The 18,017-nt window shown below is 44.8% G+C and overlaps 3 protein-coding genes across 4 annotated transcripts; 2 read left to right on the forward strand and 1 right to left on the reverse strand.

Annotated features, from left to right (window-relative positions):
- The first annotated feature begins 3,063 nt into the window (after window positions 1-3,063).
- LOC109761043 (BTB/POZ and MATH domain-containing protein 1-like) lies at window positions 3,064-4,116 on the forward strand. The gene has a single exon (XM_020319835.2). The coding sequence runs from the start codon at window positions 3,064-3,066 to the stop codon at window positions 4,114-4,116; it is 1,053 nt and encodes a 350-aa protein (XP_020175424.2).
- Window positions 4,117-11,714: 7,598 nt separating this feature from the next.
- On the reverse strand, window positions 11,715-16,089 carry LOC123493567 (uncharacterized). Of its 2 annotated transcripts, none has more exons than XR_012182899.1 (7): window positions 15,894-16,089; window positions 14,340-15,238; window positions 14,049-14,112; window positions 13,551-13,885; window positions 13,162-13,290; window positions 12,891-12,978; window positions 11,715-12,067 (listed from the first exon to the last, which is right to left on the reverse strand). XR_012182899.1 is itself a non-coding variant. In XM_073497407.1 (7 exons), exons 4-7 carry the CDS (start codon window positions 13,635-13,637, stop codon window positions 12,050-12,052), a joined length of 327 nt encoding a protein of 108 aa, XP_073353508.1. In that variant the 5' UTR covers window positions 13,638-13,885; window positions 14,049-14,112; window positions 14,340-15,238; window positions 15,894-16,089; the 3' UTR covers window positions 11,715-12,049. The 2 variants fall into 2 exon arrangements, 1 of the variants encoding a protein (XP_073353508.1); XM_073497407.1 differs by having other exon boundaries at window positions 12,886-12,978.
- A 693-nt stretch (window positions 16,090-16,782) lies between these two features.
- On the forward strand, window positions 16,783-18,017 carry LOC109776476 (BTB/POZ and MATH domain-containing protein 1-like). The gene has a single exon (XM_020335124.2). It carries the CDS (start codon window positions 16,783-16,785, stop codon window positions 17,833-17,835), a length of 1,053 nt encoding a protein of 350 aa, XP_020190713.1. The 3' UTR covers window positions 17,836-18,017.

Consider the following 18,017-nt stretch of genomic DNA (forward strand, 5'->3'; position numbering starts at 1 on the left):
AAGCTTAAAAACCAATTCTCCATCTTGCGATGTGTCAAGTCACAGTTAGTCAACTCACATGATCCCAGTTCATATGAAGCAGCAGTTAATATAGGGAGAGAGCTAAGAACATACTGCAATCGTATGCGGATTTTCGTACTGTTATCATATATCTACAGTATGGGCAATCTCTCAAGCCAGTCAAAATCGTATGCGGATTTTCATGCTGAATTTTTTGATATATTATACGTTTTTTCTGACATCGTATGCAAAAGTTATAGCCGTTTTACATTTTCCTACACTTTTTGCAAAACATGTCCAAATTGAAGTTTTCAATATTTTCTAACTAGTAGATGTAGTAATATAACGACCTCTCGAAGGATTTTATTTTTTGAAATTTTGATCATTTTCTTTTGATTTTTTTCAAAACTGAAATGGCGATACACGGGGGGGGGGGGGGGGGGGGGGTAGAGTTTGAAAATTGCCATATAGTCCCGGTTTGTGTCTCCAACCGGGACTATAGGTCAGACCCCTTTAGTCCCGGTTCATGGCACGAACCGGTACTAAAGGTTAGCCCTTTAGTACCGGTTTGTGCCACGAACCGGTGCTAAAGGTGATCGTAGGGCCCCGGCCTGACGCCAGCCTGCCACCACCCCTTTAGTACCGGTTCGTGGCACGAACCGGTACTAAAGGTTCAACACGAACCGGCATTAATGCATAGCCGTTCAAACCGGCACTAATGGTACCATTAGTACCGGGCCAAAATCAAACCGGGACTAATGTGTCTCACATTAGGTCCTTTTTCCACTAGTGAGGGCCAAGGGGAGAAGTTGGATCTTGAAGAGGTTCTACAGGGAGCTCATGACCTGCTCCCCATTTGCACGGCTCAGTTGGTGGACTATAAGTTCTGGCCATCCACATTGCAGAGTCAAGCCATAGAGCTATTCACTAACAAGGGTCAAATGTTCGAGTTGGTTGAGATGCAGCTCTCATTGATGTATGATTTCCTATATACCAAGGTAGCAGTGGTCTTCACATGGTATGGATGCTTTATTCGTGCCATTTCATTGGTTGCCAGCATCACCACTTTCTTCCTGTTTCAGTCAACAATTGGCAAAAATGACTTCAACAAAGTTGATGTCATCGTCACATGCATCTTAATAGTTGGGTTGTCCTCATAGAGACGACCTCGTTGCTGAAGCTAATGGGATCAACATGGACATGCGCATTGTTGTGTGCTAGGAGATGGCATCGGGTTCACAAGATAGTTCTATGTATCCGACGGTGTGTCCGGCGGTGTGTCAAGGTTGTAGAAAGAAATAGAAGGTGGTCAGGTTCCATTGGACACCCCGAGTTGGTGAACTCGCCCCATGACAGTGGAGATTGCATGTCTGCGCAGTGCCTGGGAATGGGACGAAGTTGCACCACTCCTTAGTTGTCATTTCAGATGATACTAAGAAGTTGGTGTTGGAAGAGATAGATAGAATGGTGGTGGCATGTAAAGGCAATGAGGAGATGAGGAGGAGTTACAGTGGTCAGTGTGCACGGAAGCCATGGAGCGAATTCTTCGAGGATCCCACCTCGCATGCTGGAATTGATTTCGATGACAAAATCCTTTCCTGATACTTTGTCACCAAAATGTTCTTCTCAGTGTCGCCTCTAGGGGAAGAGTATGTTTATGTTGGGGAGACAATTAGGGCAGTGTCTAACTACATGCTATTCCTCCTTGTTTAACGTCCCTACATGCTTCCTAGCCCTGTTCAGCCCGGATTGTATGCCAATACTGAAGCAGCATATGTGGTGGAGCTTGATCTTCCTGGCGTGGAACGCATCAGCGGAAGGTGGGAGCTGGACAGAAAAAGAAGATTGTGGGATCTACACACAAGAAGAGACGGGGACGAGCTGTACAAAGGAGCACGAGATAAGTTGGACATAATAAGGGAGGGTATGGACATAACTAGGGAGGAGCAGGTGGGCAATAGATGGCTGGCCAATAGATGCATGGAGCTGGACGAAAAAAGGGAGGAGCTGGAGAAAGAACTTCTGAGGCAAGGAAGAACGTGGAGGAGCTGAACAGAATAATGACAGACGTGGAGAAGCTGGACAAAAGAAGCGATGAGCTGCGTGTGGAACCTTTTCCTTCACCTGCCTTGGCCCGTGGAGCGGACCTTGCTCTTAGGCTGCTAGAGGGGGAGATACGGCAGGCCCCACAGGAGGTGCGGCGGGTAGTACTTGGGGTATGGGTGGAGATGTTGAGCTATGCGGCACATGGCAAAAACAACAAATTTAACCTGTAGACGAAAAGAATTCACAAACTGAACTGTTGATGAAAAAATTTCACATAGCTGACCCTTTTGTGTAGCGCCCGACAGCAAGGCGTTACACTACACTATGCAGCGCCTAACTGACACGCGCTACACGCCTGACCGGCGTCGCATACCGAACTGTCTGAAAATTGCTAAGTCAGTGTGCAACGCCTGAGAGCTAGGTGCTACACTATACAGTGTAACGCCTAGCGCCTAGGCGCTGCACTAGTTGCCAATCAAGCATATGCGTAGGGGTTGCGTTATCTGGTGCGTTGGTTCGTAGCTCTGATTCTCGGAATATGTGATGGGCTAGTAGATTAAGACTAGTCACAATGGGTAGTAATTTAGACTGGTAACATACATATGTTACTAGTTTATGTTACTACCTCCACAGTGGGTAGTAACATATGTGTTGTGTCATGCATCACTTCATTTATTACGTTGTAGACTCATCTTTTCTTGATATGTGTGATGTTACAGTAACTAGCTATGTTACCACATGCCTCTCTTTCTTCATTAATTACATGCCACATCATCTATTTTGTCTAGATAAGTGTGATGTTACCATCTATGTTACTCCCACTGTGGGTAGTCTTAGCAGTACTATTACGAGCTAGTGCATGCATGGGTTTCTGGCTATTATCTATGGGCTACTCCATAAAATATATTCAATCATTACCTAATTTTGCTTGTATATATTCGCACCATGGATTGTCATTGCTGCAGCCACAGCTGCAATTTCCATCCCATTGTTATTCCCAGATGCTCCCCCTCTAAGATGTCGTCACGCTCTACCTCCGCCATCATCGCCAGGGCGGTGAGCGGGCACCACTTGCTCAAGATCGACGGGCACTCGCAAACCAAGGTGGTCATCAATAGTAGTGACATCAAATCCTGCACTTTCCATGTTGGCGGCCACGCCTGGCGCATCAAGTACTACCCCAACGGCCAAGGTTCAGATAATGCCAACTACATATCTGTCTTCATTCAGCTTGCCAGTGTTAGCAGGGACTTGCCGTTCAAGCCTGACAAGGGCATCTCAGCTCAATGTGTGCTCAGTTTACTGGATCGGGCTGGGAAGCCTGTGCCATCATATACCTTCACCTTCGATAGAAGTTTCACAACCCCTCAAGGAGAGTGGGGCTGGCATAAATTCATCACAAGGTCGGAATTAGAGAACTCAGGTTGCCTCAAGGACGACTGCTTCACTCTCAGGTGCGACATCACTGTCACAGAGCTGCGCGCCGAGGAAACAGAGGATCGTGATTTCACCGATCTCCTGTGGAAGAAGGAGGGGGCAGATGTGGCCTTCCATGTGGGCGGCGAGACAATCGTCGCCCATCGATGGGTGCTGGCTGCCCGGTCTCCAATCTTGAAGGCAGCAGCGGAAGCAGAGCTCCTTGGCATGTCGGAAAGGGAGAAGAAGGCACCCATGGCCACTGTAAGGATCGACGACATGGAGGCAAAAATGTTCAAGGCTTTGCTCCACTACATATGCACCGATGCTTTGCCTGATGAGATGGATAAGGGAGATGAGGCGGCGACAACAATGGCGCACGGATTGCTTGAAGCGGCGGATAGGTACAAGATGGAGAGGCTGAAGCTGATCTGTGAGGACATGCTATGCAAGGGTGTCTCCACAGGCACGGCGATAACCACGCTGGTGTTAGCGGAGCAGCAGCACCGCCAGAGGCTCAAGGCGGCATGCATCGACTTCCTCATCTCTCCGAACAATATGAAAGTCATCTTGGAAAATGGTGGTTTTAAGCATTTACAGAGGAGTTGCCCCTCTGTTCTCATGGACCTCATAGGAAGGGCAAAAGTGGCCTGAGAGAAGCAAGCAAAGGATACAGTCGTAAGGGTGACAGTGCTATGGTTCTTCTATTGTAAATGCAGTGTTTGTCGATGTAAGAATGAAATTATTTGTGCTTCAGTGATGTTAAACTATTGTTAGACAACTACTGATAATTGACTATGCACCATTCTAATATACTGATGTACTTCTGTCTATATTGGAATTATAGCTGTATACATTTGCTATATGACAATAATGCTTATGATTTCTTTATATGATATACAACTATATAATTATAGTTGTATAAGCCCCCCTAGAAGCCGCGTCGCCGCAGTTATGCTTTGTAGTCATGCTACTAGCTTGAGTTAATGAAGGCACCAGCTCAACCATGAAGCTGCCACCAGACGCTTGTCTTGGATCCTTCAGCTCTTTAAGTAAATAGTAATCCTTAAGGCCACGACATGGTAAAATCGTATGCGAATTTTCGTGCTGAATTTTTTGATATATTATACGTTTTTTTCTCACATCGTATGCAAAAGTTATAGCCGTTTTACATTTTCCCTACACTTTCTGCAAAACATGTCCAAATTGAAGTTTTCAAATTTTCCTAACTAGTACATGTAGTAATATAACTACCTCTCGAAGGATTTTATTTTTTGAAGTTTTTATCATTTTCTTTTGATTTTTTCAAAACTGAAATGGCGATAATTGACTATGGTTCTTCTATTGTAAATGCAGTGTTTGTCGATGTAAGAATGAAATTATTTGTGCTTCAGTGATGTTAAACTATTGTTACACAACTACTGATAATTGACTATGCACCATTCTAATATACTGATGTACTTCTGTCTATATTGGAATTATAGCTGTATACATTTGCTATATGACAATAATGCTTATGATTTCTTTATATGATATACAACTATATAATTATAGTTGTATACGCCCCCCTAGAAGCTGCGTCGCCGCAGTTATGCTTTGTAGTCATGCTACTAACTTGAGTTAATGAAGGCACCAGCTCAACCATGAAGCTGCCACCATACGCTTGTCTTGGATCCTTCAGCTCTTTAAGTAAATAGTAATCCTTAAGGCCACGGCATGGTAAAATCGTATGCGGATTTTCGTGCTGAATTTTTTGATATATTATACGTTTTTTCTGACATCGTATGCAAAAGTTATAGCCGTTTTACATTTTCCCTACACTTTTTGCAAAACATGTCCAAATTGAAGTTTTCAAATTTTCCTAAAAACTAGATGTAGTAATATAACTACCTCTCGAAGGATTTTATGTTTTGAAGTTTTTATCATTTTCTTTTGATTTTTTCAAAACTGAAATGGCGATAATTGACTATGGTTCTTCTATTGTAAATGCAGTGTTTGTCGATGTAAGTATGAAATTATTAGTGCTTCAGTGATTGTAAACTATTGTTAAACAACTACTGATAATTGACTATGCACCATTCTAATATACTGATGTACTTCTGTATATATTGAAATTATAGCAGTATACATTTGCTATATGACAATAATGCTTATGATTTCTTTATATTGTTGGGGAACGTAGTAATTTCAAAAAAAATCTACGCACACGCAAGATCATGGTGATGCATAGCAATGAGAGGGGAGAGTGTGTCCACGTACCCTCGTAGACCGAAAGCGGAAGCGTTAGCACAACGCGATTGATGTAGTCGTACGTCTTCACGATCCGACCGATCAAGTACCGAACGCACGGCACCTCCGAGTTCAGCACACGTTCAGCTCGATGACGTCCCTCGAACTCCGATCCAGCCGAGTGTTGAGGGAGAGTTTTGTCAGCACGACGGCGTGGTGACGATGACGATGTTCTACCGACGCAGGGCTTCGCCTAAGCACCGCTACGATATTATCGAGGTGTAATATGGTGGAGGGGGGCACCGCACACGGCTAAGAGATCAATGATCAATTGTTGTGTCTATGGGGTGCCCCCCTGCCCCCGTATATAAAGGAGCAAAGAGGGAGAGGTGCGGCCAGCCTTGGGGCGCGCCAGGAGGAGTCCTACTCCCACCGGGAGTAGGACTCCCCCCCTTTTCCTGGTTGGATTAGGACTTGGGAGGGGGGAAAGACGAGAGGGAGAAGAAGGAAGGGGGGCGCCGCCCCCTTCTCCTTGTCCTATTCGGACTAGGGGGAGGGGCGCGTGGCCCAGCCCTAGCCGCCTCTCCTCTCTTCCACCTAGGCCCACTAAGGCCCATTATGTTGCCGGGGGGATCCGGTAACCTCCCGGTACTCCGGTAAAATCCCGATTTCACCCGGAACACTTCCGATATCCAAACATAGGCTTCCAATATTTCAATCTTTATGTCTTGACCATTTCTAGACTCCTCGTCATGTCCGTGATCACATCCGGGACTCCGAACAACCTTCGGTACATCAAAACACCTAAACTCATAATATAACCGTCATCGAACTTTAAGCGTGCGGACCCTACGGGTTCGAGAACTATGTAGACATGACCGAGACACGTCTCCGGTCAATAACCAATAGCGGAACCTGGATGCTCATATTGGCTCCCACATATTCTACGAAGATCTTTATCGGTCAGACCGCATAACAACATACGTTGTTCCCTTTGTCATCGGTATGTTACTTGCCCGAGATTCGATCGTCGGTATCTCAATACCTAGTTCAATCTCGTTACCGGCAAGTCTATTTACTCGTTCCGTAATACATCATCTCGCAACTAGCTCATTAGTTGCAATGCTTGCAAGGCTTATAGTGATGTGCATTACCGAGTGGGCCCAGAGATACCTCTCCGACAATCGGAGTGACAAATCCTAATCTTGAAATACGCCAACCCAACAAGTACCTTCGAAGACACCTGTAGAGCACCTTTATAATCACCCAGTTACGTTGTGACGTTTGGTAGCACACAAAGTGTTCCTCCGGTAAACAGGACTTGCATAATCTCATAGTCATAGGAACATGTATAAGTCATGAAGAAAGCAATAGCAACATACTAAACGATCGTGTGCTAAGCTAACGGATGGGTCAAGTCAATCACATCATTCTCCTAATGATATGATCCCGTTAATCAAATGACAACTCATGTCTATGGCTAGGAAACATAACCATCTTTGATCAACGAGCTAGTCAAGTAGAGGCATACTAGCGACACTCTGTTTGTCTATGTATTCACACATGTATCATGTTTCCGGTTAATACAATTCTAGCATGAATAATAAACATTTATCATGATATAAGGAAATAAATAATAACTTTATTACTGCCTCTAGGGCATATTTCCTTCATATATGATATGCAACTATATAATTATAGTTGTATACGCCCCCCCTAGAAGCCGCGTCGCCGTAGTTATGCTTTGTAGTCATGCTACTAGCTTGAGTTAATGAAGGCACCAGCTCAACCATGAAGCTGCCACCAGACGCTTGTCTTGGATCCTTCAGCTCTTTAAGTAAATAGTAATCCTTAAGGCCACGACATGGTAAAATGTATCCATACCAGGCTTGGAGATGATCTTACAAAAGCAATAAGCAGTTTAAAGATTTGCGATGAAAATAGAAAATAATTAAGCAGTTGACCCCTTGATATTGTACACATCGAATTACAATAATGTAGGAGAGTGTAGTGAATGTACTACTGGCTTAACCTCTTCAAAGTGGCTTCACAAACAAGACGAAGAACTACATTTATCAACAGTTAAAGTGGACTTTGCATGTAATCATGTAAATCCCCATGTAAATGGTGGGTGATCTGAGTAACCATATGAACAAATAACGATCACCCTCCCAATCAATTGAGAAACAGGCCGGTATACTGGATGAAGAAACACATGGCATTGCATAATCGATGGTTATATCAGGATTATCATAGTGAGGCTTACAGATGGAGGTGGCTTTTTCTTCTAGGAAATGGTCAAACTCACAATATTCGCCTTCAGGGAGACCTCTCTTGGAGGTGACCTTTTCTTTTCTTTCGGGAAATAGTCAGATTCACAATCCACCATGCCAACTAGTGAGTGTGGCACGTGACCTGTGGTTCTGCGTTCGCTTGTTCTCATATCATGATAACCTGACATCAGTCCTATTGTCATGGCTTGTATTGTCATGGCGCAGACATGACGCTGATTGATGGTGGGTCATCTACAAAAGCAGAAGGCTTTATTCTATCGATAAGAACTCGACCAAAAGTATCTTGTACCCAAAAAGTACATGATGGGATCCCACTGATAACAAACTTAACAGTTTACCAAGAAATGTTGCTCTACCCATTCAAATTATCATAAATAGCAATTATTGGCAAGAAAATAGCATCCATATACCTGTGTTGTCAGTCTTATGTTTATGGCAGGCAAAAGGTCTCCATCACGCTAGAACCATCGCCCCCCTTTCTTGACAGATTTCAGCTCCATCACTAACCGTTCCCGCTGGGCCTCTACCTCTGCATACTCTAAGCTCATGTTGAGTAAACGCTCCTTCATGTCTCTTAGATCTCCTTCCAGTTGCAAAATCCTGTCCCCACCAGCAGATTGCTCCTCGGAAACAGGACTGTACAAGGAAGAAACTTGTAAAGATGTGAATTTTCTGATCCTTTGAATATAGACAACTGAAAATTAACAAATCAGCTATAAAAGATTGTTTTATTACGATGTGGTGGCCTCCCCTATAGTTTTCCCTTAAAAAAATTGCTAGCAGTTGTACAATCTGTTATCATATATCTACAGTATGGGCAAAATCTCTCAAGCCAGTAAAATGAAATGTTTTTCACAAACAGTGGTAACCAATAGACTTCGAGATTCTGCTATTTGCCAATGTGCAAACTGGCTTCAAAACATGGCATTAAGCTTAAAAACCAATTCTCCATCTGCGATGTGTCAAGTCACAGTTAGTCAACTCACATGATCCCAGTTCATATGAAGCAGCAGTTAATATAGGGAGAGAGCTAAGAACATACTGCAATCGTATGCGGATTTTCGTACTGTTATCATATCTCTACAGTATGGCCAATCTCTCAAGCCAGTCAAAATCGTATGCGGATTTTTGTGCTGAATTTTTGATATATTATACGTTTTTTCTGACATCGTATGCAAAAGTTATAGCCGTTTTACATTTTCCTACACTTTTTGCAAAACATGTCCAAATTGAAGTTTTCAAATTTTCCTAACTAGTAGATGTAGTAATATAACTACCTCTCGAAGGATTTTATTTTTTGAAGTTTTTATCATTTTCTTTTGATTTTTTCAAAACTGAAATGGCGATACACGGGGGGTAGAGTTTGAAAATTGCCATATAGTCCCGGTTTGTGTCTCCAACCGGGACTATAGGTCAGACCCCTTTAGTCCCGGTTAATGGCACGAACCGGTACTAAAGGTTAGCCCTTTAGTACCGGTTTGGGCCACGAACCGGTACTAAAGGTGATCATGGGGCCCCGGCCTGACGCCAGCCTGCCACCACCCCTTTAGTACCGGTTCGTGGCACGAACCGGTACTAAAGGTTCAACACGAACCGGCATTAACGCATAGCCGTTCGAACCGGCACTAATGGTACCATTAGTACCGGGCCAAAATCAAACCGGGACTAATGTGTCTCACATTAGGTCCTTTTTCTACTAGTGAGGGCCAAGGGGAGAAGTTGGATCTTGAAGAGGTTCTATAGGGAGCTCATGACCTGCTCCCCATTTGCACGGCTCAGTTGGTGGACTATAAGTTCTGGCCATCCACATTGCAGAGTCAAGCCATAGAGCTATTCACTAACAAGGGTCAAATGTTCGAGTTGGTTGAGATGCAGCTCTCCTTGATGTATGATTTCCTATATACCAAGGTAGCAGTGGTCTTCACATGGTATGGATGCTTTATTCGTGCCATTTCATTGGTTGCCAGCATCACCACTTTCTTCCTGTTTCAGTCAACAATTGGCAAAAATGACTTCAACAGAGTTGATGTCATCGTCAGATGCATCTTAATAGTTGGGTTGTCCTCATAGAGACGACCTCGTTGCTGAAGCTAATGGGATCAACATGGACATGCGCATTGTTGTGTGCTAGGAGATGGCATCGGGTTCACAAGATAGTTCTATGTATCCGGCGGTGTGTCCGGCGGTGTGTCGAGGCTGTAGAAAGAAATAGAAGTTGCACCACTCCTTAGTTGTCATTTCAGATGATACTAAGAAGTTGGTGTTGAAAGAAATAGATAGAATGGTGGTGGCATGTAAAGGCAATGAGGAGATGAGGAGGAGTTACAGTGGTCAGTGTGCACGGAAGCCATGGAGCGAATTCTTCGAGGATCCCACCTCGCATGCTGGAATTGATTTCGATGACAAAATCCTTTCCTGATACTTTGTCACCAAAATGTTCTTCTCAGTGTCGCCTCTAGGGGAAGAGTATGTTTATGTTGGGGAGGCAATTAGGGCAGTGTCTAACTACATGCTATTCCTCCTTGTTTAACGTCCCTACATGCTTCCTAGCCCTGTTCGGCCCGGATTGTATGCCAATACTGAAGCAGCATATGTGGTGGGGCTTGATCTTCCTGGCGTGGAACGCATCAGCGGAAGGTGGGGGCTGGACAGAAAAAGAAGAATGTGGGATCTACACACAAGAAGAGACGGGGACGAGCTGTACAAAGGATCACGAGATAAGTTGGACATAATAAGGGAGGGTATGGACATAACAAGGGAGGAGCAGGTGGGCAATAGATGGCTAGCCAATAGATGCAAGGAGCTGGACGAAAAAAGGGAGGAGCTGGAGAAAGAAGTTCTAAGGCAAGGAAGAACGTGGAGGAGCTGAAGAGAATAATGACAGGCGTGGAGAAGCTGGACAAAAGAAGCGATGAGCTGCGTGTGGAACCTTTTCCTTCACCTGCCTTGGCCCGTGGAGCGGACCTTGCTCTTAGGCTGCTAGAGGGGGAGATACGGGGGGGCCCACAGGAGGTGCGGCGGGTAGTACTTGGGGTATGGGTGGAGATGTTGAGCTATGCGGCACATGGCAAAAACAACAAATTTAACCTGTAGACAAAAAGAATTCACAAACTGAACTGTTGATGAAAAAATTTCACATAGCTGACCCTTTTGTGTAGCGCCCGACAGCAAGGCGTTACACTACACTATGCAGCGCCTAACTGACACGTGCTACACGCCTGACCAGCGTCGCATACCGAACTGTCTGAAAATTGCTAAGTCAGTGTGCAACGCCTGAGAGCTAGGCGCTACACTATACAGTGTAACGGCTAGCGCCTAGGCACTGCACTAGTTGCCAATCAAGCATATGCGTAGGGGTTGCGTTATCTGGTGCTTTGGTTCGTAGCTCTGATTCTCGGAATATGTGATGGGCTAGTAGATTAAGACTAGTCACAATGGGTAGTAACTTAGACTAGTATGTTACTAGTCTATGTTACTACCTCCACAGTGGGTAGTAACATATGTGTTGTGTCATGCATCACTTCATTTATTACGTTGTAGACTCATCTTTTCTTGATACTAGATGACTCGTTGCGTCAATGGCGCAAAGGCCGAGAGGGAGCCAAGTATTGTGAGAATATTTGGACACCCAATTCGAAAACCAAATGTGGCAACACTCCCGCATCCTCTGCTTGGAAGCCGCCTTTTCTCACCGGATCTAACATAGATACATTATTCTTCAAGAGCAAATTTCAGAGAAAATATAAAGCATGGAAGGCTTTAAGTTGTACTATTGAGACCATACCACCATGTCTTCATTTAGTTTCTTTGGAAATCTAAAGGTCTAAGAGGATGGTACATGCGAGAAGCTGTGAATCCACAACAAAAAACTAAACTAACTTCGAAACAAACATTTCAAGTTTGGAAGCCACAAAGAAGCAGCCCAGATCTCTCGTTGTAGTGCAGGTTCAAGAAAATGGGCTGAATGACCATCATAGCAACATGTAGAAGCAGCAAAAATATAGGCTTGGTGTGTAACTGATCATGAAAGATAGCTTGGTCAGTTTCTCCATTGTTGGCTTATACTAAGCAAGAACATCAGCCTGCAGAGAAGAAAAATGGAGGACTGCTTAATTCTGTGGTGCATCCACAATAGTACAACAAATAAAGTAGTTAAATGTGCGCTAAGATGTAAGACCTTTCAGATCACTATTTTAGTGATCTAAAAGGTAAGTAGTGATCTAAAAGGTCTTGTATTAGTTTGAAGAGGGAGTACTTAATGAGACTGTAAGCCAGTACATCAAAGTCATGCCGGCTTCCCATTGATTTGATCAAACCAATATGACAAAGGGAAGGTGAAACTTCAGAAGACCATATAAATTGACCGCGATGTCTTAATTTAAAACTCTGAAATGAAGTAATAAACATTAAGTCTGAATGTTGTCACTAAAAAAGCATAAAAAAGGCAGACCAGCCAGAAGTGCATCACAATTAGTGGTTCATCATGGGCAAACTAGGCGGCAGTAGCCTAATAACTTAGACGGAAAAAATGCAAGAAGTCAAAGCACAAGGTGGGAAATAGGACCAAGCATTGACCGGTAACCAAATAATGAAGGAATATCCCCATGAAAATCAAGAACGGTCAATTAGCATCCAGAAGTACATAGAAACAAATATTCCGCTTGGCAGAGTGTGATCTCAGTATGATGTCAATAGCTGGGACTAAGAAGGTAACCACGTAGAGTGTCACACCTAAGGGCGTTTTCTTACGTCTCTACTCTCTAGTAATACAAGTCACTATTGATTGATTTAACTAAGGTATGCTTCGGCTGGGTATTTATAAAGGAAATTCACACTATGCGTTTTTACCAGCGAGTAGAGAGCAACTGAAAGACTTATGTTTTTAAATGCAAGAACAAACCTCACCAAGCTGCTGTGCAGACTTATTGTCAGTGGAAGATGCTACAGCTGAGCAAAAATGGCTTGGGATTTCTTCTATGCCTGCTGCTCCCTCCTGCAGCAATTATTTAGAACAACAAAACAATTTACTGTGAGATGAGAGAAGGCACACTAAAGAAGCACATCCGTAAGTGTATATCTAATAATATAGATGCTACAAATTAATAGAACTAAAATACTCCAGTAATTGGGATCAGGTAGATCTATGTCTACATCACCAAATCAGAAGTTTAGTTACCTGTGGTTCGCTTGATAGCAGTTGCAGGTTTTCATGCGCTAAAGTCAAGAACCGACCAGCAGCGACCAAATCTGAGCACAACCATCCCTCACAATTTGAATTCCACCCCAGCAAGTACAGACACGTCCTCTACAACCTCACACAGATACGAAAGCGTCATAAAGCACACCACACTACTCTGCCACCACAACCTCCAAAACATGTATAACGACTGAAATAAGCGGACACATTCTGCTCACACACAAGCATGACATATAAGCGGGACGAGGCCGAACAATACACGATGGCGTGCCAGATCCAGAAACTTAAAATGATCAGCAATTTAAACACCATGACAACACGTACAGGAAAGGAAATATGCATTTTAGCTAGACAGAAAACAAGCAAACTTCGATGACAGAACAGCGATGCAACAAAGCAGAAGATCGGGACGCAGCAACACAAGAGATCGCAGAACCTAATAAATAAATGGACATGAAGTGGTCAGTGCACCGGCATGCTATGGAATAGACAGGTAAAAGAAGATTCGTTCCCCAGACAAATTAAAGAACGGTCCATTTACCTGAGTTAGAGAGGAGAAGCAGGCAAACAGAGCAGCCAAGATGGATGAGCATACCAAGGACGAGCGGCCGGCAAAACCAAACGCAAAAACAGAAACCAAATAGAGATCAATTTTCAGCTGAACCAGTAGATTCACTCCTTCAGGTATGCATCCTAATTGGTCCTACAAAGATCACAAGAAATTAGAGGATGGAACTTGACTGCCTTCTGTATCATTTGGAGGACAAAAGAAGCTAGAAAAATTGCGATGAACCACTAATCCCTGCTAAAACTACCTATCTTTGCCCTGTGATATATGGATAATATTAGAAAGTAGAGAAAAGCACCTGCCAATTTTACTTCATCGTGTGAAAGCTGCCAGCCATGCGCATCAGTGATTTCTCACGTGTTCTGCATAAAGAAAACATATACATATAAGTATATAAGATCGCCATTAGTGCTTATGTAAGGCACTGTTCTGTTTACCAGTTGGACTGTAAGGCAATAAAGGCCATTCTCTGAACCTTCATGCAAATAATTAATCATCCAAAATGGAAGTAGCTAACTAACAATAGATCTTTGTCCTCATATCCCTAAAGAAGTGAAAAACAAGCAAATGGTTGTCATCTTTTTCTTACCCAATTCAGCACCTCCAACCTTAGGTACACATCATGCCATTGGTCCACATAGCAAAGATCAATCATATCACTTGTCGAAATGATGCAGCCGCTGCAAACAATAGAGCTCTCTCCTCATACCCGTAAAGAAATGAAAAACAAGCAAATCAAATTTTCTGTATAGAAGCACACTCACATAAGCAAACCAGAGGCAATATGCACCATGGCTTGATCAGAATGCAAGGAAACAAGAGGAGAAGAGAAAGGCCACAACCTACAAGCTAGAGAAGCAGAGCATGTCGTTGAGGCGAGAAAGGAGAGAAATCTGAATTGCCGCGTCGCATCATCTCAGAAGGCGAATCTAAATCATCAAGTCACGTCGTCTCGGAAGGCGATAACCACAGACACACCCTCTTCCACCCCCGCTTCGTCGCCCTCTTCCTCGGCCTCCAGCCCATGTCATCGCCCTCTTCTTCGGGCAGCTCTCGCGGCTTCCAGCTTCCGTCGTGATCCAGGATGCCTGATTCGCTCCCAGGCCATGAGCCCATGACCATGCTCTTGATCTATGCCACGGTCGTCGTCGCGCCGTGCCTCCGTCCTCCTCGATCTGTTGCTTGCTTGGATAGGTTGTGGTGGCAGAGAGGATGTCTAAATAATCAGCACACGACAAAAACAAATCTCAAAGAAAACGGATGTTCGAGACAAAACTAAACCGGTTGCGGGAAACAATGGCTAATTAGTCAAAGGAGATATGTGTTGCAATTGGCGCCAGGAAGGGGACTCGACACTATTGGAGATGATGGCAAGAGAAAAAACAGTGAGTTGCACAACATGTCCAATAAGGCAAGCGTGCCGCCAAGAATCTCTCTTCCTCCCGCCATCTCCTTGCTCATCCTCCCCGCCGCCTCCTACTGCTCTTGCTGGCCAAGAGAAAAAATGAAAGCATAAAGTTAGAAACTAAAAAAGGAGATGATAGGAAACATACCACCATGAGAACCAAATCAGACTATCAAACTCTTTTTTAACAAGAACCATACTCTTAAGAACCATATGGCTGCAGCAAGCTCATGCTATCATGGTGCAGAACAGATATTTGTGGGTACGACACAACACGTACACTACCAAAAAAATCTACAGCCCTTAAGAATCATGGACTGAAGAAGACTCCCAAATTCATCTCTCTTTTCCCCCAAATTAGGTACGGACGAGATTTACTTATGTATTCTCACTATATCACTCTCTTCTCTACATCATCTCATGTTCTTGTACTTCTGCTTGTCTGTAAAAGGCTACAACTTATGGTTTTATGGTGTCTAGAACTGATTGTGTCTTGCTTTCTCTCTATCTATTCTCAGCTAGAAAGTGTAGGATTCATACTCTTTTAACTCTGCAATTCTTCTCTCTATTCTAATTTCTTAGTTACTCTCTCATTCTTTTTACTCTTAAAACTACAAGAGGTGCTTTGCCAGATTCTGAAGCACACATCCATCGATCTAACCATCCATCCATAGATCCATCAATTCCCAAATCTATACATGAAACAAAAAAAGAACAGAGAGGGGGGGCGGTGCTGACCGTGGGTGGGGCGGAGGGGCCGATGGCCACCAGAGGTGGCGGCAGCGTAGGCGAAGACGGGCGAAGGTGCTGCCAACAGCGACCGCGGCCGTAGGTGGTGTCAGGTGGCAGCGGCCCTAGGGCTCGAGCCGAGAAGGGAGCGCCATTGGAGGAGGGGTGGGGGAGTTGGAGGAGGGGCGTGGGTGCAGCAGCTCGCCTCCGCACCCGGGGCGGACGACATGCGAGGGGGGCGGAGGAGGAGGAGGGGACGACCGTGGGAGGAGGAGGAGGGGCGGCGATGGGAGGAGGAGGAGGAGGAGGGGCGGAGGAAGGGGAGAGGGGGCGGCGCGAGTGCGGGAGGAGCAGCGGCTAGGTCTTCTCCACTAGAGCGGCTCCCATTTATACTCCAACGTGTGAAATGATGAAAATGCCCCCAGCGTGGCACCGAATTAACACACGGTGGCATTCGCGATTTAAAGGCGACGTGGCCACCTTCCGCCTGCCTAGCGGTTCTCCAGGCTTTATAGGTTCAATGTGTGATGTTACAGTAACTAGCTATGTTACCACATGCCTCTCTTTCTTCATTAATTACATGCCACATCATCTATTTTGTCTAGATAAGTGTGATGTTACCATCTATGTTACTCCCACTGTGGGTAGTCTTAGCAGTACTATTACGAGCTAGTGCATGCATGGGTTTCTGGCTATTATCTATGGGCTACTCCATAAAATATATTCATTCATTACCTAATTTTGCTTGTATATATTCGCACCATGGATTGTCATTGCTGCAGCCACAGCTGCAATTTCCATCCCATTGTTATTCCCAGATGCTCCCCCTCTCTGAGCTAGCAATCAAACCGTCGGCAACCGTGCAGACGCATGGTCTGCACGGGTTAGTGCATCTAAGATGTCGTCCCGCTCTACCTCCGCCATCATCGCCAGGGCGGTGAGCGGGCACCACTTGCTCAAGATCGACGGGCACTCGCAAACCAAGGTGGTCACCAATAGTAGCGACATCAAATCCTGCACTTTCCATGTTGGCGGCCACGCCTGGCGCATCAAGTACTACCCCAACGGCCAAGGTTCAGATAATGCCAACTACATATCTGTCTTCATTCAGCTTGCCAGTGTTAGCACGGACTTGTCGTTCAAGCCTGACAAGGGCATCTCAGCTCAATGTGTGCTCAGTTTACTGGACCGGGCTGGGAAGCCTGTGCCATCATATACCTTCACCTTCGATAGAAGTTTCACAACCCCTCAAGGAGAGTGGGGCTGGCACAAATTCATCACAAGATCGGAATTAGAGAACTCAGGTTGCCTCAAGGACGACTGCTTCACTCTCAGGTGCGATATCACTGTCACAGAGCTGTGCGCCGAGGAAACAGAGGATCATGATTTCACCGATCTCCTGTGGAAGAAGGAGGGGGCACATGTGGCCTTCCATGTGGGCGGCGAGACAATCGTCGCCCATCGATGGGTGTTGGCTGCCCGGTCTCCAATCTTGAAGGCAGCAGCGGAAGCTGAGCTCCTTGGCATGTCGGAAAGGGAGAAGAAGGCACCCATGGCCACTGTAAGGATCGACGGCATGGAGGCAAAAATGTTCAAGGCTTTGCTCCACTACATATGCACCGATGCATTGCCTGATGAGATGGATAAGGGAGATGAGGCGGCGACAGCAATGGCGCACGGATTGCTTGAAGCAGCGGATAGGTACAAGATGGAGAGGCTGAAGCTGATCTGTGAGGACATGCTATGCAAACATGTCTCCACAGGCACGGTGATAACCACGCTGGTGTTAGCGGAGCAGCAGCACCGCCAGAGGCTCAAGGCGGCGTGCATCGACTTCCTCATCTCTCCGAACAATATGAAAGTCATCTTGGAAAATGGTGGTTTTAAGCATTTACAGAGGAGTTGCCCCTCTGTTCTCATGGACCTCATAGGAAGGGCAAAAGTGGCCTGAGAGAAGCAAGCAAAGGATACAGTCGTAAGGGTGATCGTGCTATGGTTCTTCTATTGTAAATGCAGTGTTTGTTGATGTAAGAATGAAATTATTTGTGCTTCAGTGATGTTAAACTATTGTTACACAACTACTGATAATTGACTATGCACCATTCTAATATACTGATGTACTTCTGTCTATAT

Source organism: Aegilops tauschii, chromosome 4 (assembly GCF_002575655.3).
Source record: "Aegilops tauschii subsp. strangulata cultivar AL8/78 chromosome 4, Aet v6.0, whole genome shotgun sequence".
NCBI classification, from domain to species: Eukaryota; Viridiplantae; Streptophyta; class Magnoliopsida; order Poales; family Poaceae; genus Aegilops; species Aegilops tauschii.